Source organism: Xiphophorus maculatus, chromosome 13 (assembly GCF_002775205.1).
Source record: "Xiphophorus maculatus strain JP 163 A chromosome 13, X_maculatus-5.0-male, whole genome shotgun sequence".
In the NCBI taxonomy this organism is placed as follows: Eukaryota; Metazoa; Chordata; class Actinopteri; order Cyprinodontiformes; family Poeciliidae; genus Xiphophorus; species Xiphophorus maculatus.
Window position 1 is genome coordinate 8,702,381 of NC_036455.1, and position 14,637 is coordinate 8,717,017.

Consider the following 14,637-nt stretch of genomic DNA (forward strand, 5'->3'; position numbering starts at 1 on the left):
TATGTTCATTTGTTGTGTAAATAATTTAATTTAAGTAGCCATTAAAGCAGCTGAACACACAAGCAGTATATAAGATGGTTAAAATTACCTCCCCATCCCACAGGAACTGCTAGCAAAATAAGCTAATTCATTAAAAACATTTACACTGGTCAAATTAAATGGAAACATCTGCATTCAAATGTTCTCTCACTTCCAACACTTATAATTTCTCTGAAACAAAACATTTGCAGTCTTGTTTGATTGACACATGGAGACAAAGAATCCACTGTTAGATCGCTACACACTTGTTAAAAGCAGAGACTTTTTATTAATGGAAAAAACATTTGAAATTATAAGAGTAATCATGGTCTTTATGCACAATGTTGGATGTTACATATAACATGGAAACAACATGTAAGCTTACAGGATTACAAGGACATTTCTGATGCTTTGAGACTCTAGCAAACCAAGTGAAAGTCATTAATAAAAATGAAAACAAGCATAAAACAGTGATATGCTTTTCCAGGAGTGACCTGCCAAAGTTACTCCATCAGTAGATTAATCACCGACTCGTCTAGGAGGTCATGAAAGACCCCAGAACATAAACATCACTTAAATAAGTGTTTGGGATTCAAGTTTGAGGAAGAAACTGGGCAAAAATGGCAACCATGAGGGAGTTCCAATGGCAAGACCAAAATGTCCAAAAAACATCTTTATCTGGTCCCCAAGAAAAATACTCAGTGGACTGATGAGACAAAAACGTTTTCTGGAATATGTAAGTTTTAACATATCTGGTGTAAAACTAGCAAATCAAATTCTGATTGACTAAATAAATATATATAAAATAAAATTGAGAAAAATAATGATAAAAAAATAATAAATGATCAATAAATAATAATTTAAAATAAGTTTTATATTCAGTTGAGTTTTTATCACAAGTTTTCCCAAAGAAAGTCGTGCTTTACTTTCGTTCAATAACTTTCGTCCGCGTTTTCCATCACTGCCGTATCTGTCAACAATGAGATACGTAGTACGTAATGACGTCAGAGACCCGGAAGAAGATTGCATCGGTCCTCGGAGCTCAAGAGCTCAGCTGATAGATCTTCACAACAACAAAAACAGGCATACAGAGCTTCCATAGCGGGCGCTGCTGGCATTTTACCGCCGGTTTAGACTTTGTTTGTTTGTTTGTTTGTTTTTGTCGCAGTTGTGTCTCAGCGTCGCCATCATGAACGTGACGCTCGCGGTGAAGCAGTACATCTCCAAAATGATCGAGAACAGCGGGCCCGGGATGAAGGTTCTGCTCATGGATAAGGAGACGGTGAGAACCTGCTGGCTGATGTGGTACCGTCTGAGCTTTGGGGACTAAAACAGTCCGGTATCTGTTGTTACTGTGTGTACCTGCAGGATTACTGTGTAAATCTAGAGTCCTAGTGTTGCAGTGAAGCAATTATATAGCATCGGTTCTGGTTCTGTGTGGTGATCCTGTTGATCTTTTTTAGTGTTTTTAGGTTTGTGTGTGAATGTTTTTTTTTATTTTGGATGTCAAAGAGTGCATTGAGGTGTAGAAAGTATCTTACAATATTTAGCACTTAGCTCAGCTGTGGATGTTTATAGTGTTATCTGAGATTCCTTCATCTATCATCCATCATCTGTCTAGATTTAATTTCTGATAGTTTAATCTTTTTCAAAAATCAATTTAAAAAGTGCTTTTCCCAAATGATTTGTTTATAGTGCTTTGGAAAGCTTTCACATCCCATTGAACTTTCCCTCATTTTATCTTGTTTCATGCAAATGAACAGAAAATGCAAAAACATATTTTTCTTTTAGTGATTGCTTGATCATTTATAGGAAATTTAGATTAAAAAACCTCTAATATCAACATGTGAGAACCTCATCCTTTTCTGCTTGACTTAACATCAGTACAGTGTAGTGCTGATCTGTTGACTGATTAGTAATTTGATAGCAAAAGGTGTTCAATAGGAGATTGTCTTAATACAGAATTTGAACAAGGTGAAGTTAAAAATGCCACTTGAGGAGTTTTGGGTCAAACATATTTACAGACAAAGGTCATTTTTATCTTAAATGCAAAATGTATTTATTTTTTGCGCAGTTTTGGCCTAATATCTTCTCTGAATATGTTTCTATTATTTCAGGAAATGGCCTTTTTTATGAGTCTGTATACCCAAATTAAGAATTAATCAATTATAAAATTAGCTGACAAGTAATCTGATTAATCATTTCAGCCCTTGTTTGTCCACCTTGTTTATTCTGGCTGCATCAGAGTAAAACATGTTTGTGTGTTTCCAGACCAGCATAGTGAGTGTGGTTTACACCCAGTCTGAAATCCTGCAGAAGGAGGTTTACCTGTTCGAACGGATCGACTCTCAGAGCAGAGACAGCATGAAGCACCTGAAGGCCATCTGCTTCCTTCGTCCAACCAAGGTACGAAAACCGGAGACGTTTCCACCAATCTGAGCAAACACTCTTTAAAGCTGCATTATCTAACTTTTATAAATAATATGTTTTTATTAAACTTTCACTACATGACAGTTAGACCTGTCATAATAAGTAATAAATCAATTAATCAATTGATAATTTAAAACAAACTCAATAATTTCCATTTGTATGATTTATTGTTTTTATCTTTCTTTTCTCTTTCTACCAAAAACTGGATGATAAAATTCTTAAATCTGGTGTTTTCATCACCTCTACCCCTTTTTTTGAAGAATAATTTTGTTTACAGAGACTTCATAATTCATTTTATTTGTTGTTTTGTTTTTTATTATAAATATTTAAAGTGTCTTCCAGTTCCAGTGTTAAATATTCATTAGGAATTAAAGTTAATTGATTTTTGAGAATTTGTTTTTGCATTATATTATTTGAAAATGGTCTCAAAACAGCAATATTATCATTTATCACAATAACTACTGGAGCAATTTATCATCCAGTAAAATTTGTTATTGTGACAGTGCAATATGACACAGATGATCTGTGGCGCGCACATGGGCTTGATTGACAGCAATAAGACCCGCCTTCTGGCTCTGATTGGTTGTTACTAGTTAGAACTGGAAGAGGAGCTCATCATCTCATACCATACTGTAAAGACAAAGTGGCAGTTTCAACAAAAATGTAGAAAACATAACAGCTGTATACTGCAACATTAAATGAAAAAAGGGAGATTAACATTAGTTTTTGTTTTTGCTGCAGGAGAACGTGCAGCATCTAATCCAGGAGCTAAGAAGACCAAAGTACAGCGTTTACTTCATCTGTACGTCAGCCGACGGTTTTACTGAGACGGTTTAGGCTGATTATGATGAGACAAAGATGCTTGTTTTACTAGTTTCCTGTAAATCAAAGCTGCTGTTCCTTTAAGGTTTGTGGTTGTGTCCGTTTCAGACTTCAGTAATGTGATCAGTAAGAGTGAGATCAAAGCTCTGGCTGAGGCAGATGAACAGGAAGTGGTGGCTGAAGTCCAGGTGAGAGCTGAAATATGTTAGCTTTACTCTAATGTTTATAAACTTACATCTTACCCACAGACATAAAAGATGCTGCAGCTGCAGACTATAAATGAGATTTTATAAATGGTCTATCGAGTTTGTAGTTTGCTAAAAATATTTAAAAATGAAAATATTTTTCAGAAATAAACAGTTTCTAAATTAACTCTGGACTGTAGTTGTCTTCAGAAATTGTAATAATTTAGTGTTTGGTTTCTTTTCCTCATGGTCTCATAATATTTATATAATTGTGTGTGTATGTATATTTATATACACGCATCTGGGTTTTTTTGTATAAATATATTGATGTATTTATACTTTTACACAGTATTGTTTTTTTATCTTGTTGTATTTCATTTGTTTCTCTTTTGTTCCATTTTCTGCCATGACAGCTTAAATTTCTTACTTCTTTATTAGATTATGTATTTTTATTTTTGCACTATTTGACATTAAAACAATTTTTCTACATGAACTCCTGAGTGGTTTTGCTAAGACGGTTTATAAGAAAAAGATAATCTTTTCTTGTGATATCTAATCTTACCATCTGTTTCACAGCAGCTCTCTTCCATGTATGTTTTTCTTTTCTTGGTGCATACAAAAATTTTTTAACATGTTCTCATGTGGAAATTTGGTTTGTGGAATCATTTTATTTTTGTGTGCAAAACAGAATGAAATAAACATCTGAAAATGCTGTTTTTGAGCAATAAAAGCCAAATTACTGAGTGTGTGTTTGTGTTTTTCTGCAGGAGTTTTATGGAGATTTCATCGCTGTGAATCCTCACCTGTTTTCTCTCAACCTGCAGGGAGTTTCAAGGGTAAGAAAGATGGAAGCTCTTATATTTTATGTAAATAGACAAGTAAAAGCAAAACAAAGAGAAAAAATGTAGCATTTATTAGGTAAAACTTAAACAATATTAGTCATTTATTAATCTGTTTTTTTTGTTTTGAAAGCATGAGCAAATGTTTTTATTTTTTGTTGGGATTGAAATCCCTGAACCGTGGAGCATTTAGTGCCACAAGTTCAAGCGATCAAATAGAAAAGACGTTTTTATTTTACCTGAAACGTTAGTTCTGGTTCAGATAGACGGCGGTCAGAACTCCTGTTGGATCACAGTTTGTGTCCATGTTGCCCATGACATAAAAACTGGATCATTTAGCAATTAAAATTCATGTTGTCTTTTTGGGTCGGTGTGAGGCAGTTAAGATGAACAAAGATGGATTTCTGAGAGTACAAAGAGTTTTTAGAATTTTTTAGGACTGATATATTGTGATTGTGGTTAATCGGTATTTGAAATAATCGTCAACTAATTTAGTAATCAATTAATCATTAATTGAAGTATTCAGTTTTAGCTTTACCTGGTTTTAATTCTGTAAAAATAAAATTTCATGTTGATGTTAAAAGTATTTCTTTAGCTGCAGATGCATCCTTTGCTACAAATGACCAAATGCTCATCAGAGGAATGCAATTACTGCATTTGAGACAATGAAATCTTTATTTTTCTATTTAAAATAGGAATTGAAATATTTGCATCTTTTAGTGTATTTTTAATCTAAAAAGGAATAGACAGTTATAAGAAAAATCTTCAAAATGTGGCATTTCTTTTTATCCCAAAGCTCTTCAGAATAATCTTCCCTGGAAGTTTTATACTTTAATTAAATTATTGGAAAGTGTGAGTCCATCCATTTATTTGAAAGTTGTTCGTCATGTTCACATTCGCCATCTTTGTTTCTCGACCAGAGATGCACCGATCAGGTTTTATCTGGCCGAAACCGTTTCCCGGTAGGTGAGAGCTGCTGATTCTGATTTAAAAACGTTTTGATGAGAACCAACAAACTGCTGCTGCTAGCTCTTTGCTAGCTCTATGCTAGCAGCAGCAGTTTGAATCAAACCTTCATCTGATTTTTATGAACCTCAGGAGAAAGGTCATCAAAGTGCCTGCTGGTGGTGGTTGATTCTTCTTGACAGTGAAAATGGTTCTAACATTGGATTTGTTTAATAAACTGGGTGAAACAGATCGGTTCTGATTGATGGGCGTCTCTCTGTTGGTTGGTGTCGTTACAGTCCGGCGCTTCTCTGAGAACCTGTTTGTGTTTCAGGGTCGGACCTGGGAACCCTCCATGTTGTCGCGCTGCACGCAGGGTTTGACCTCTGTCCTGCTCGCTCTGAAGAAATGTCCAATGATCCGCTACCAGCTGTCCTCTGACATGGCCAAACGCCTCGCAGAAAGCGTCAAGGTTTCCACCACAACAGCGTTTTACGTTCCATGTTACATTTTCCCTTTTTTTTCTCCTATTCCACCTGTACAACATTTAACTTTGCTTGTAATTAGTCATAATTACAGTGCCTATAAAACTTATTCACCCTCTTGGATTGTTTTACTGTTTATTGTTTTTATAAATCAGCCGTGATAAACAAAATTAGCATTTTCTGACAAAAAAACTCTTTAATGTCAAAGTGAAAACTGATTTCTACAAAATGTTGACTTTATTTAGCACATTTTAAAACAACCACAGTTGAACAAATTGCCCATTGAAAGTGTGGAACTAGATTTTTTTAACTTAAAAGTTTGTAAATGTACAGAAAACAAAAAGTCTGGTATACATATGTTTTAGTTTCCAGATTTCTTTCCTTTTCATTCATCTAAAAGAACTAATTCACAACCAAATAAAGGCCTTTAATGTTGATTTGGTTAAAAAAATATGCACTTTACCTTTTGATTTTAATTTTGTATTGATAACAGAGAACCAAAAGTTTATTCAGTGAAAAATAAAGCAAAGAAACATTTTACATTTTTTCTTTTTTACTCTATATCATCTTGTGCAGGTTATTAACAAATTTACAAGCAATTAAATATGACACACTGCATGAACACAAAATCTAGACCAAAGTATTTTTGGTTCAGTTTCTCGTGAAAATATTTTAGTGTACTTGAAACACAACAAAACTAACTTACAAGTAACTTTTCAGTAAAATAGTAGCTGGTTTTAAGTCAATAATTCTTTAATATTGATACTGGGCGATTATTTGGCTTATAACATGAGAAAAATATCATAAGTGAAATAGTCTGCCAGTGGAACTAGAACTGGTTGCTAGGTGACGGACTGGGCGTGGCTGTGGTTGCTGGGTAACGGCTTTAGCCCCCTTGATTCTGAAATAAGTGAAGTAATCTACCAGTGGATCTAGTACTTTTTAATCAATATTAAGGACTTAAAATAAGCAAGTTTTTTTTGTTTTCTCATGGATTTTGAAGAACATAGAAAGTACACTCTGCTCTTTGTCTTTTTTATTGAAATTGTGAGCTTAACGTATTTTGGATCATTAAATTTTGTTTGTCTGCTTTCAGCAAATCATCACGAAGGAATACGAGCTGTTTGACTTCAGGAAGACTGAAGTTCCTCCTCTGCTGCTGATCCTCGACCGCAGCGACGACGCCATCACACCGCTGCTCAACCAGGTGACCAGAACACAGATATATGTTCCTTATAATAATTAGCTTTTATTTAATTATATTTAAGGGTTTTTTTTAAACTTGTCTCAAGAAACAAGGGTTTTTAATTTTAGAGGATTTTTACTTTATTCTGTTTCTGAATCCCATCTTTGAAATTAAATGAAACCCAGTTAACAACAAGTTTAACTCTTAATTATTACTGTAAATATGAAATCTAAATAAAAATGTCTGTAAAAGCGGATTTTTTTATGACATCATTTTGGAAAGTTTTTGTTCATTATGGGATATTTTTGATTTGGAAAGTGATCAAGATAGCAGTTAAGTATTTTTTTGAAATAATTTACATTTGGGTTTACTTTGAACTTGTAAACAATTACAAAGTAATTATTTATTTGTTCAATTAAGGATCCTCTTTAGTCTCTTATCATAGTAGAGAGTTTTCTTCCTGGTATCCACACCACAAACATTATAATAAAATTAAACTTTTACACATGTTACAAAAGAGAAATACCTTAAGACAAACAAAATCAAAACATAAAATTAAAATCCACCACCTCAACAATTTTAACATTTTACAAACATTAAAAAAGGACAAAATGAGAAACTTTAAAACACAAAATTTCAACTGTGTCGAAGATAGATTAAAAACAATCCAACAATCTTCACTTAAAGTATAAATTCCACCAACTCAATATTATTTTATGATTTATTATTGAATTTTTTAAGGTTCTTTTTTAAAATTTACATGATTTTATTAACTCTTGTATGTATAAATGTGTTGAATCCCCTCGTTACTTTGAGAAAATAGAAATAGTGGCGATGAACTGTGCTGCTGGGATGTTTGTTTTTGTGTGAAATGTTCCCCCTGCTGACGAGACGCGGTCGGTGTGTCACAGTGGACGTACCAGGCGATGGTCCACGAGCTGCTGGGTCTGAACAACAACCGGATCGACCTGTCCAGAGTCCCGGGGATCAGCAAAGACCTGAGGGAAGTGGTGCTGTCTGCCGAGAACGACGAGTTTTATGCCAACGTGAGTCCTGAAACAAAAACATGATGGCTTCCTGTTTACGCTCAACTATTTCTGAGTTCTCACACCAACAAGCTGATTAAATTTAAATCTGGCTTACAAAACAAAAGTAACACAGTGTGACTAAAAATCTGAGAGTTTCTGTTGTTTATTGTGTTTATCGGTTGTTTAAAGGCAACTTCTACACCTGTATTGTCATTTAGGTTTCTCTTATACGATGGAGTATTAGGTCCAGGCTAAGAAAAAAAGAGAGTAAAGTAATAATAATATTTGTCACTTCCCTTTAAATTCTTTGAGTTGGGAAGATATTCCTACTGAGTCTCTGTCGGGTTTTAATGGTTTAACTAGAGATCCTTATTATTAAACATCATGTAAAATTTTCAAATAACTTTGTTCTGTTCCATGTTTCTGTTTTCAGAACTTGTACCTGAATTTCGGGGAGATCGGCACCAACATAAAGAACCTGATGGAAGATTTCCAGAAAAAGAAACCCAAAGACCAACAGAAGCTGGAGTCCATTTCTGACATGAAGGTTGGGATTTATTGAGTTGAATTTATTGGTGTTGATTTATTGAGTTGAAAAAACTAAAATAAAACAATTTAATCCAATTTTTTTATTTTTTTTTTGGGGCTAATGTAGATAGAAAACAAACAAACAGAAAGGAAGATTAAATTTCCACCGAGTTTCAAAAGTTAAACATTTTCAATTTTTCGTACTGAAAAATTTCTCTGTTTTTTTTCTAGAAAATTTCTGAAATTAATCTCAAAATCTCAGACTTTTTTCTAGCAAATTTTCTAAAAACTCCCAGCCAGTTTTTGGCAACAAATTAATGTTTTTTGGTGTCTGGAAATTGAGCCGTTTCAAAAACATTTAGAATGTAACACCACAAATCAGCACTTGCTGCGCCGTTACCTAGCAACCCCAGTAGAGCCCAACCCATTACCTAGCAACCCAAGCTGGGCTCCGGTAACTTAAAATTCAAAAATACTTTATTGATGCCAAAGGGAAATTAAATGTTGTTGTAACTCATATTAATTAAAAATTCTTGACCATCCAGAGCCTCAAGTTCCCAGGCTTCTATAATCTGTTTACATTTGGCCAGCTGGTTTTCCTGCTGTATGTGCTGTACAATGGCTGCTGGAAAAGACAAGTGTTTTGTTGTTGACTTGCTGCATTCTTGTTGGATGTGCAGGAGGCTCTACTTCTGCTTTTCAAAGCTGTACAGTTGTATAATTGCCCATCTGTTTGCAGCCATTTTCAGTTGTGAGTGTAAACACTGAGTTGGGGGCGTGGCCAGCAGCTTGTTAGGATTTAAAGTGACAAGAGGCCTTAAAACAGCTCATTCTGAGAGGAGATAAAATTTAGACAAATCTAACCTGACTGAAATCTCATCATCTACGAATGATTTTTTTCATCCCTCCAGGCGTTTGTGGACAACTACCCTCAGTTTAAGAAGATGTCGGGAACCGTGTCGAAGCACGTCACGGTGGTGGGGGAGCTGTCCCGGCTGGTGTCTGAGCGGCAGCTGATGGAGGTGTCGGAGGTGGAGCAGGAGCTGGCCTGTCAGAATGACCACTCTAACGCTCAGCAGGTAACGCTCTTCATCATCTCACCTCAGTCTTTAATCAGAAACCTAAAGAACAGCAGAAGATTAAATGCATAATTCACATTTGGAACATTTTGATCTCAACTGTTTCTAAAAACAACTCAAGCTCTTTAAAGTTTTTTTTTAAGATTTTTTGACAATAAGTTAATGTTTTTTGGTGTCTGGCAATAAGCCTGGTTGTAGTAGCTCTGTTGTTTATTGAGTTTTTTTTTCTGTTTTTGGACAACCGTTCCTTCTTGTTTTGGATTCACTGTATCTGTACTGATTTTTGCCAATTCTTTTTACACTTTGCTGTTTTTGTTATGATGCGTAACCTTATTTACTTTCCCTTTGGGATCAATAAAGTATTTTTGTATTGAACTGTTTTGCCATTCAGAAAACACTTCCTGTTTTCTCGTTGGCTGTGCAGGAGGCTTTACTAATGCTTTTCTAAAACAGCTCATTCCAAAGGGATCTTGAAATAGGCAGAACTGATCAGACTAAAGTCTTATTATCTAAGAATGATTGTGTGCAGAAGATGCAACGAACATGTTTTTAGAAGTGTAGGTCACCTTTAAGACATCTTTTCTGTCAGAGCGTTCGGCGGCTGCTGCAGAATCCTCGGGTCTCGGAGCTGGACGCCGTCCGTCTCGTCATGCTCTACGCTTTGAGGTATGAGCGCCACAGCAGCAGCATCCTCCCGTCGCTGATGGAGGAGCTGAGCAGGAAGGGAGTTTCTGAACGCTACCGCAGGGTAATCACAGCCTTTTGGTTTTAGTTTTACGTAGGCATGTATTTACTGATTTTGGCCTCTGGATGGCAGATTGAAGCTTTACGATGTGCTTTCCTGCTACAGATGGTTCAGTCGGTTGTGGAGTACGGTGGGAAGAGAATCAGAGGGAGTGACCTCATCACACCGACGGATGCTGTCGCCATCACCAAACAGTTCTTCAAAGGACTAAAGGTAAAAAAAAACACATCTGATCTTAATATTTGTTTAAATATTACTTACTTAATCAGATAAGCCTGAGGAAGCATGTACCTTACTGCAGGTTTCACAGAAAAAACAGCATTTTATTGTGTATTTTGATGAATTTCTCAGGGCGTAGAGAACGTGTATACACAGCATCAGCCTCTGCTGCACGACACTCTGGATCAGCTGATTAAAGGTCGACTCAAAGACAGTCAGTTCCCGTACCTGGGAGCCAGCAGCCTGAGAGACAGGTAACACACCTGTGGGAATCCTTACAGAAATTACTCTCAAAGATAGAAATTCACTTATTTAATTTTTCTTTTTTTTTTTTTTTTTTTACATCTGTAAGAGTTTAGAGCAGGGGAATGAAAATACACCTTTATAAAATTCAACAGATACACAGATATTTTTCTCCAGAAAGTCACGTTTTGAAAACATGTTTCAGGCCTCAGGACATTATGGTGTTCCTGATCGGTGGAGCAACGTATGAAGAAGCTTTGACTGTTTACAACCTGAATCGTAACACTCCGGGGGTTCGGATTGTGCTGGGAGGAAGCGCCATCCACAACACTAAGAGGTGTCGAATTCTCAAACTCTGATTTTTATTTTTATTATTAGTTAGATTCACTTCACTACATATAAAAAAAGTCAAACAAAAGAGGACTCAAGGACTCATCCTTGTGGAACTCCATATCTAAGTGTAGTTATAAAGAAGTATAAACAGACAACCTTTTGATTTTGCCATTTTAGATATATAGTTTATTGGACAGGAAAATTTTTGGAGGACATTTTGTTTCAGTTGTTTTGGCCCGAAGAAAGGTGAAATATTTTCAGTGCTAAAAATGTCTGAATCTGGATCTCAGCTTAGATCATTTTACTGTTATTATATATATGAAACTGTTCTTTGATCATCTCAGGTCCAGCAGATTGACTTTACAACAGACACAGTCAGATTCACTGTGTTTATTCAAATAAATAAGTTAGTTAATGTTAATTCAACAGATTCTGCCTCACAGTTACACGGCAACAGAAAAAAAAGGGGGCGGAGCTGTCAGTTACTGGTTGCTATGGTAACCACCAACTGCCAAGAGCAGCAGGAGAAAAAGAAATTTAACTTGGCAAATAAATCAACCGATTTTGACCTATAATATTGTTCAAATAAAACGTTGCTACATATAAACAGATTTTTATTTTTATTTGGAGTTACAGTGAGCACATAAATTACACATTCATACATATTCAGTTTAATTTTAGCTTTTAAAAAAATACATTTTTCTTTTTTTCTCCAGTTTCCTTGAAGAGGTGATCCTGGCGACGGGTCACAGCGGCGACAGAGCACAGGGAAGTGGACGCCACTCCACCAGGCGATGAACACTAACTCTCGTTCTGACTCTTGTATAATAAACTTCATCTCTCCCTCTGCTTGTTTACATCTGTAGTTAGAGGAGCTTCCAGAGATCTGTGAATTGCCTGGATGTCCTTTTCAAATACCAACGGGTTTGTGTTTAACAAACACCCATTACAGGCAAATTAACAGCTACTCAATCAGGAAAAATGTAGCATTTGGAAACGGTCTTGTTTTCAGGTCTGTAACTGTACACTCTGGTCATGGTTGAATATCCATCTCATTGTCAGAGTCTTGATTCAGCTCATTGAAAGTGAATAAATTCATGAATAATAACATTGACTTTAATAAATGTAGGTTAAAATATATGACCCGGGAAAAGAAAAGGATGCAGAGAGGCCTCTTAATTCTTGCTGCAGTCTAAGCTTTAAAAATAATAACCTTTAAAAGTTTATGATGCTGTTGGAAAACTAATAAACACAAAGCAAGAACTTTTGTATTTGCGTTTGTTAACCCCTGGTATTACAGCAACATTCTCAAAGGCTAACTACTGAACACACACTGATTGTCTTTCTAAAGTGTTGCCACAGGAAAGGCAACTTTTCATGAGCCTTCAACTGCTACTTTTCTGACTTCCTGTTGCAACAAGCTGTGCTGCAATTCTAACACTTAGCTTGTAGCAGTAACAGCATGTAAAGATTCAGTTTCAGATTGGTTATTTTTTGTTTTGACTCTTCTCTTTATTTCTAGGACCATTTTATGAGCATCTCAGCAATTTCCAACTGAAAACTTTAAAAACGCTCTTTTTCTTATTTCTTGTAGGCACTAGCTTGACTGCTGTAACACCTTTTGAAAATTAAATTTTATGTTTATTTTTTATTTTGTGGCCTGTTGTTGCATGATGAAAGCTACAAATCTACAAATATCTAAAAAAATTTCCAACATACCAGGCGGTTGCTCATTCGTAACTGCTACTTTTTTAGCTTCCTGCAGCAGATAGCTCAGTGCTAGCTCTACATTACATATTAACTGCATGTATTTTTATTATTATTACTTGTCTTTTGTAGTAGCTCTGCAATTTATAATATTTTTATTAGGATCTTAACAATCCTACAATGTCTGAGGAAATGGCTTCTGAGAGCTTTGTAGTTAGCTAGCGGTGCTGCAGTCCTAATGCTAGCTTATTTGTAAAACATACCAGCTCATTAAGATTTCATTTCAGATATACTATTTATTTCTTTAACAGCAGGACTTTTGCTATAGATATTTCTTTAAGGATCTTAATAACCTAAAGACAAACTGCTTAAACATTTCAACTGTGTAAATGAGACTTACTTCCTGTAGCAACTAGCTCTGCTTTCATAACATGTGACGATTCAGTTTCATTTTCACATAAAACACAAAAAATAAAACATTTTTCTTTATTTGTTCTGTAACAGAGTCAAAACTATGAAGCTATGATTTATTTTGTAAACATATTAAGAATCCTAGAACTCATGAGGCAATAGCTAGCTATAGTTTTAAACGGCTATTGTTTTTAGCTTTGTGTAGCAGATAGCTTTGCTTCCATGCTGCTAACCCAAGCTTATTCATAAACAACATGTTTATTTTTCTATCTTCTATGGTCTACTGCTGATAATATTTTATTAGTATCTAAACAGTGCTGCAACCTCTGAGGAAATGCTTGTGGGCTTTCAAACTCTTTGCTACCTGTGCTGCTGTGCTAATGCTAACTAGCATATCAAAAGTAATAGTGTCAATATTCTACCTACATCTGAAATATTTTTCTTAGCATCAAGGTTAAAATAAAAATAAAAATGTTTGCTCTAACCTCTTTCTTTTCCAGAGCAGAGGTTTTTGTTTCTAAAGTAACTCAAGCACTCGCTCTACAGTTTGTGCTGTATCTTAGCTGCCAGGACTTGACATTGTGTACTGTAACAGACCAGAAAACTGAAATTATCTTCAAATTTAATTAGGATATAATCAACTGATATAGTCTTATCAAAATTTTCAAAGCAATGGTTGTTTAATTAGGGTTCTTGGTGCTTTCTGTCCTCGATTTAAAGTGCAGTTTTTCATCTGTTTGGTTTAAGGAACATTATTTTGCTTCTGTCATGCAGTGATTCTCTTGTTACATCCTTTAATTTTTCCCTTTACATGTTTCTGACTGAATGTGAATTTGAAAGGATTACTATTAAAAAGAAAAAACAGAGTTGAAACTGTGTTTGGGATCTGAATCTGTATCACACAGAAATGAATTGAAATATGTGTAATACTGGTGAATATATTAAAATGTATTTTAAAATATATTTGTTTAACTTTGGTTTAATTTGGTTTTAAAGTTGGATGAGGTGTATTGCAACCAGGAAACTCTTTGTTGTTTCCACCACATATCAAATATTTATTATTATTAATAATTATTAGTATTAATTTATGTGATTGAGGTATTATGCAAAAAAAAGTTCATTTGCCTTCTCTGCTGTAAAGTATTTTGTTTTTCTAAAATCAGAAAATATATTTTTTAAGTAATTTTTTTACATTTATATTTACAAACTTGATTAATTTTTTCAACAATAGTAAGAGATGTTAGATTATATATTTAAATATACACTGTAAGAACAATGTAATTATTATATTTGATCCCTTTAAGAATATGTCCCAAATATCTGAATACATTCTTCAATATATTTTAAAATATATGTACTATATTTCCTTATGTTTAAATCTAGTATAACCCATAAATAATTGTGTTAATTTAGAAAATAGAGGGTGTTACAAAA

The 14,637-nt window shown here is 34.7% G+C and overlaps 1 protein-coding gene across 2 annotated transcripts; it reads left to right on the forward strand.

Annotated features, from left to right (window-relative positions):
• The first annotated feature begins 1,034 nt into the window (after nt 1–1,034).
• On the forward strand, nt 1,035–14,166 carry vps45 (vacuolar protein sorting 45 homolog). Of its 2 annotated transcripts, XM_023344771.1 has the most exons (16): nt 1,035–1,300; nt 2,290–2,424; nt 3,190–3,250; nt 3,379–3,458; nt 4,223–4,291; nt 5,215–5,256; nt 5,574–5,711; nt 6,821–6,931; nt 7,822–7,956; nt 8,372–8,485; nt 9,378–9,545; nt 10,135–10,293; nt 10,396–10,503; nt 10,642–10,763; nt 10,958–11,089; nt 11,802–14,166. In XM_023344771.1, exons 1-16 carry the CDS (start codon nt 1,208–1,210, stop codon nt 11,881–11,883), a joined length of 1,749 nt encoding a protein of 582 aa, XP_023200539.1. In that variant the 5' UTR covers nt 1,035–1,207; the 3' UTR covers nt 11,884–14,166. The 2 variants fall into 2 exon arrangements, with proteins under 2 accessions (XP_023200539.1, XP_005805541.1); XM_005805484.2 differs by lacking the exon at nt 5,215–5,256 and having other exon boundaries at nt 1,036–1,300.
• The last annotated feature ends 471 nt before the right edge of the window (nt 14,167–14,637 follow it).

What these genes read in the sequence shown, in the direction of transcription:
- vps45 (XM_023344771.1), top strand. Translation starts at nt 1,208, where the DNA reads ATGAACGTGACGCTCGCGGTGAAGCAGTACATCTCCAAAATGATCGAG. An exon ending in AAGTGGTGGCTGAAGTCCAG is followed by an intron (nt 3,459 to 4,222) that starts GTGAGAGCTGAA and finishes GTTTTTCTGCAG; the next exon opens with GAGTTTTATGGAGATTTCAT. An exon ending in GCCATCCACAACACTAAGAG is followed by an intron (nt 11,090 to 11,801) that starts GTGTCGAATTCT and finishes TTTTTTCTCCAG; the next exon opens with TTTCCTTGAAGAGGTGATCC.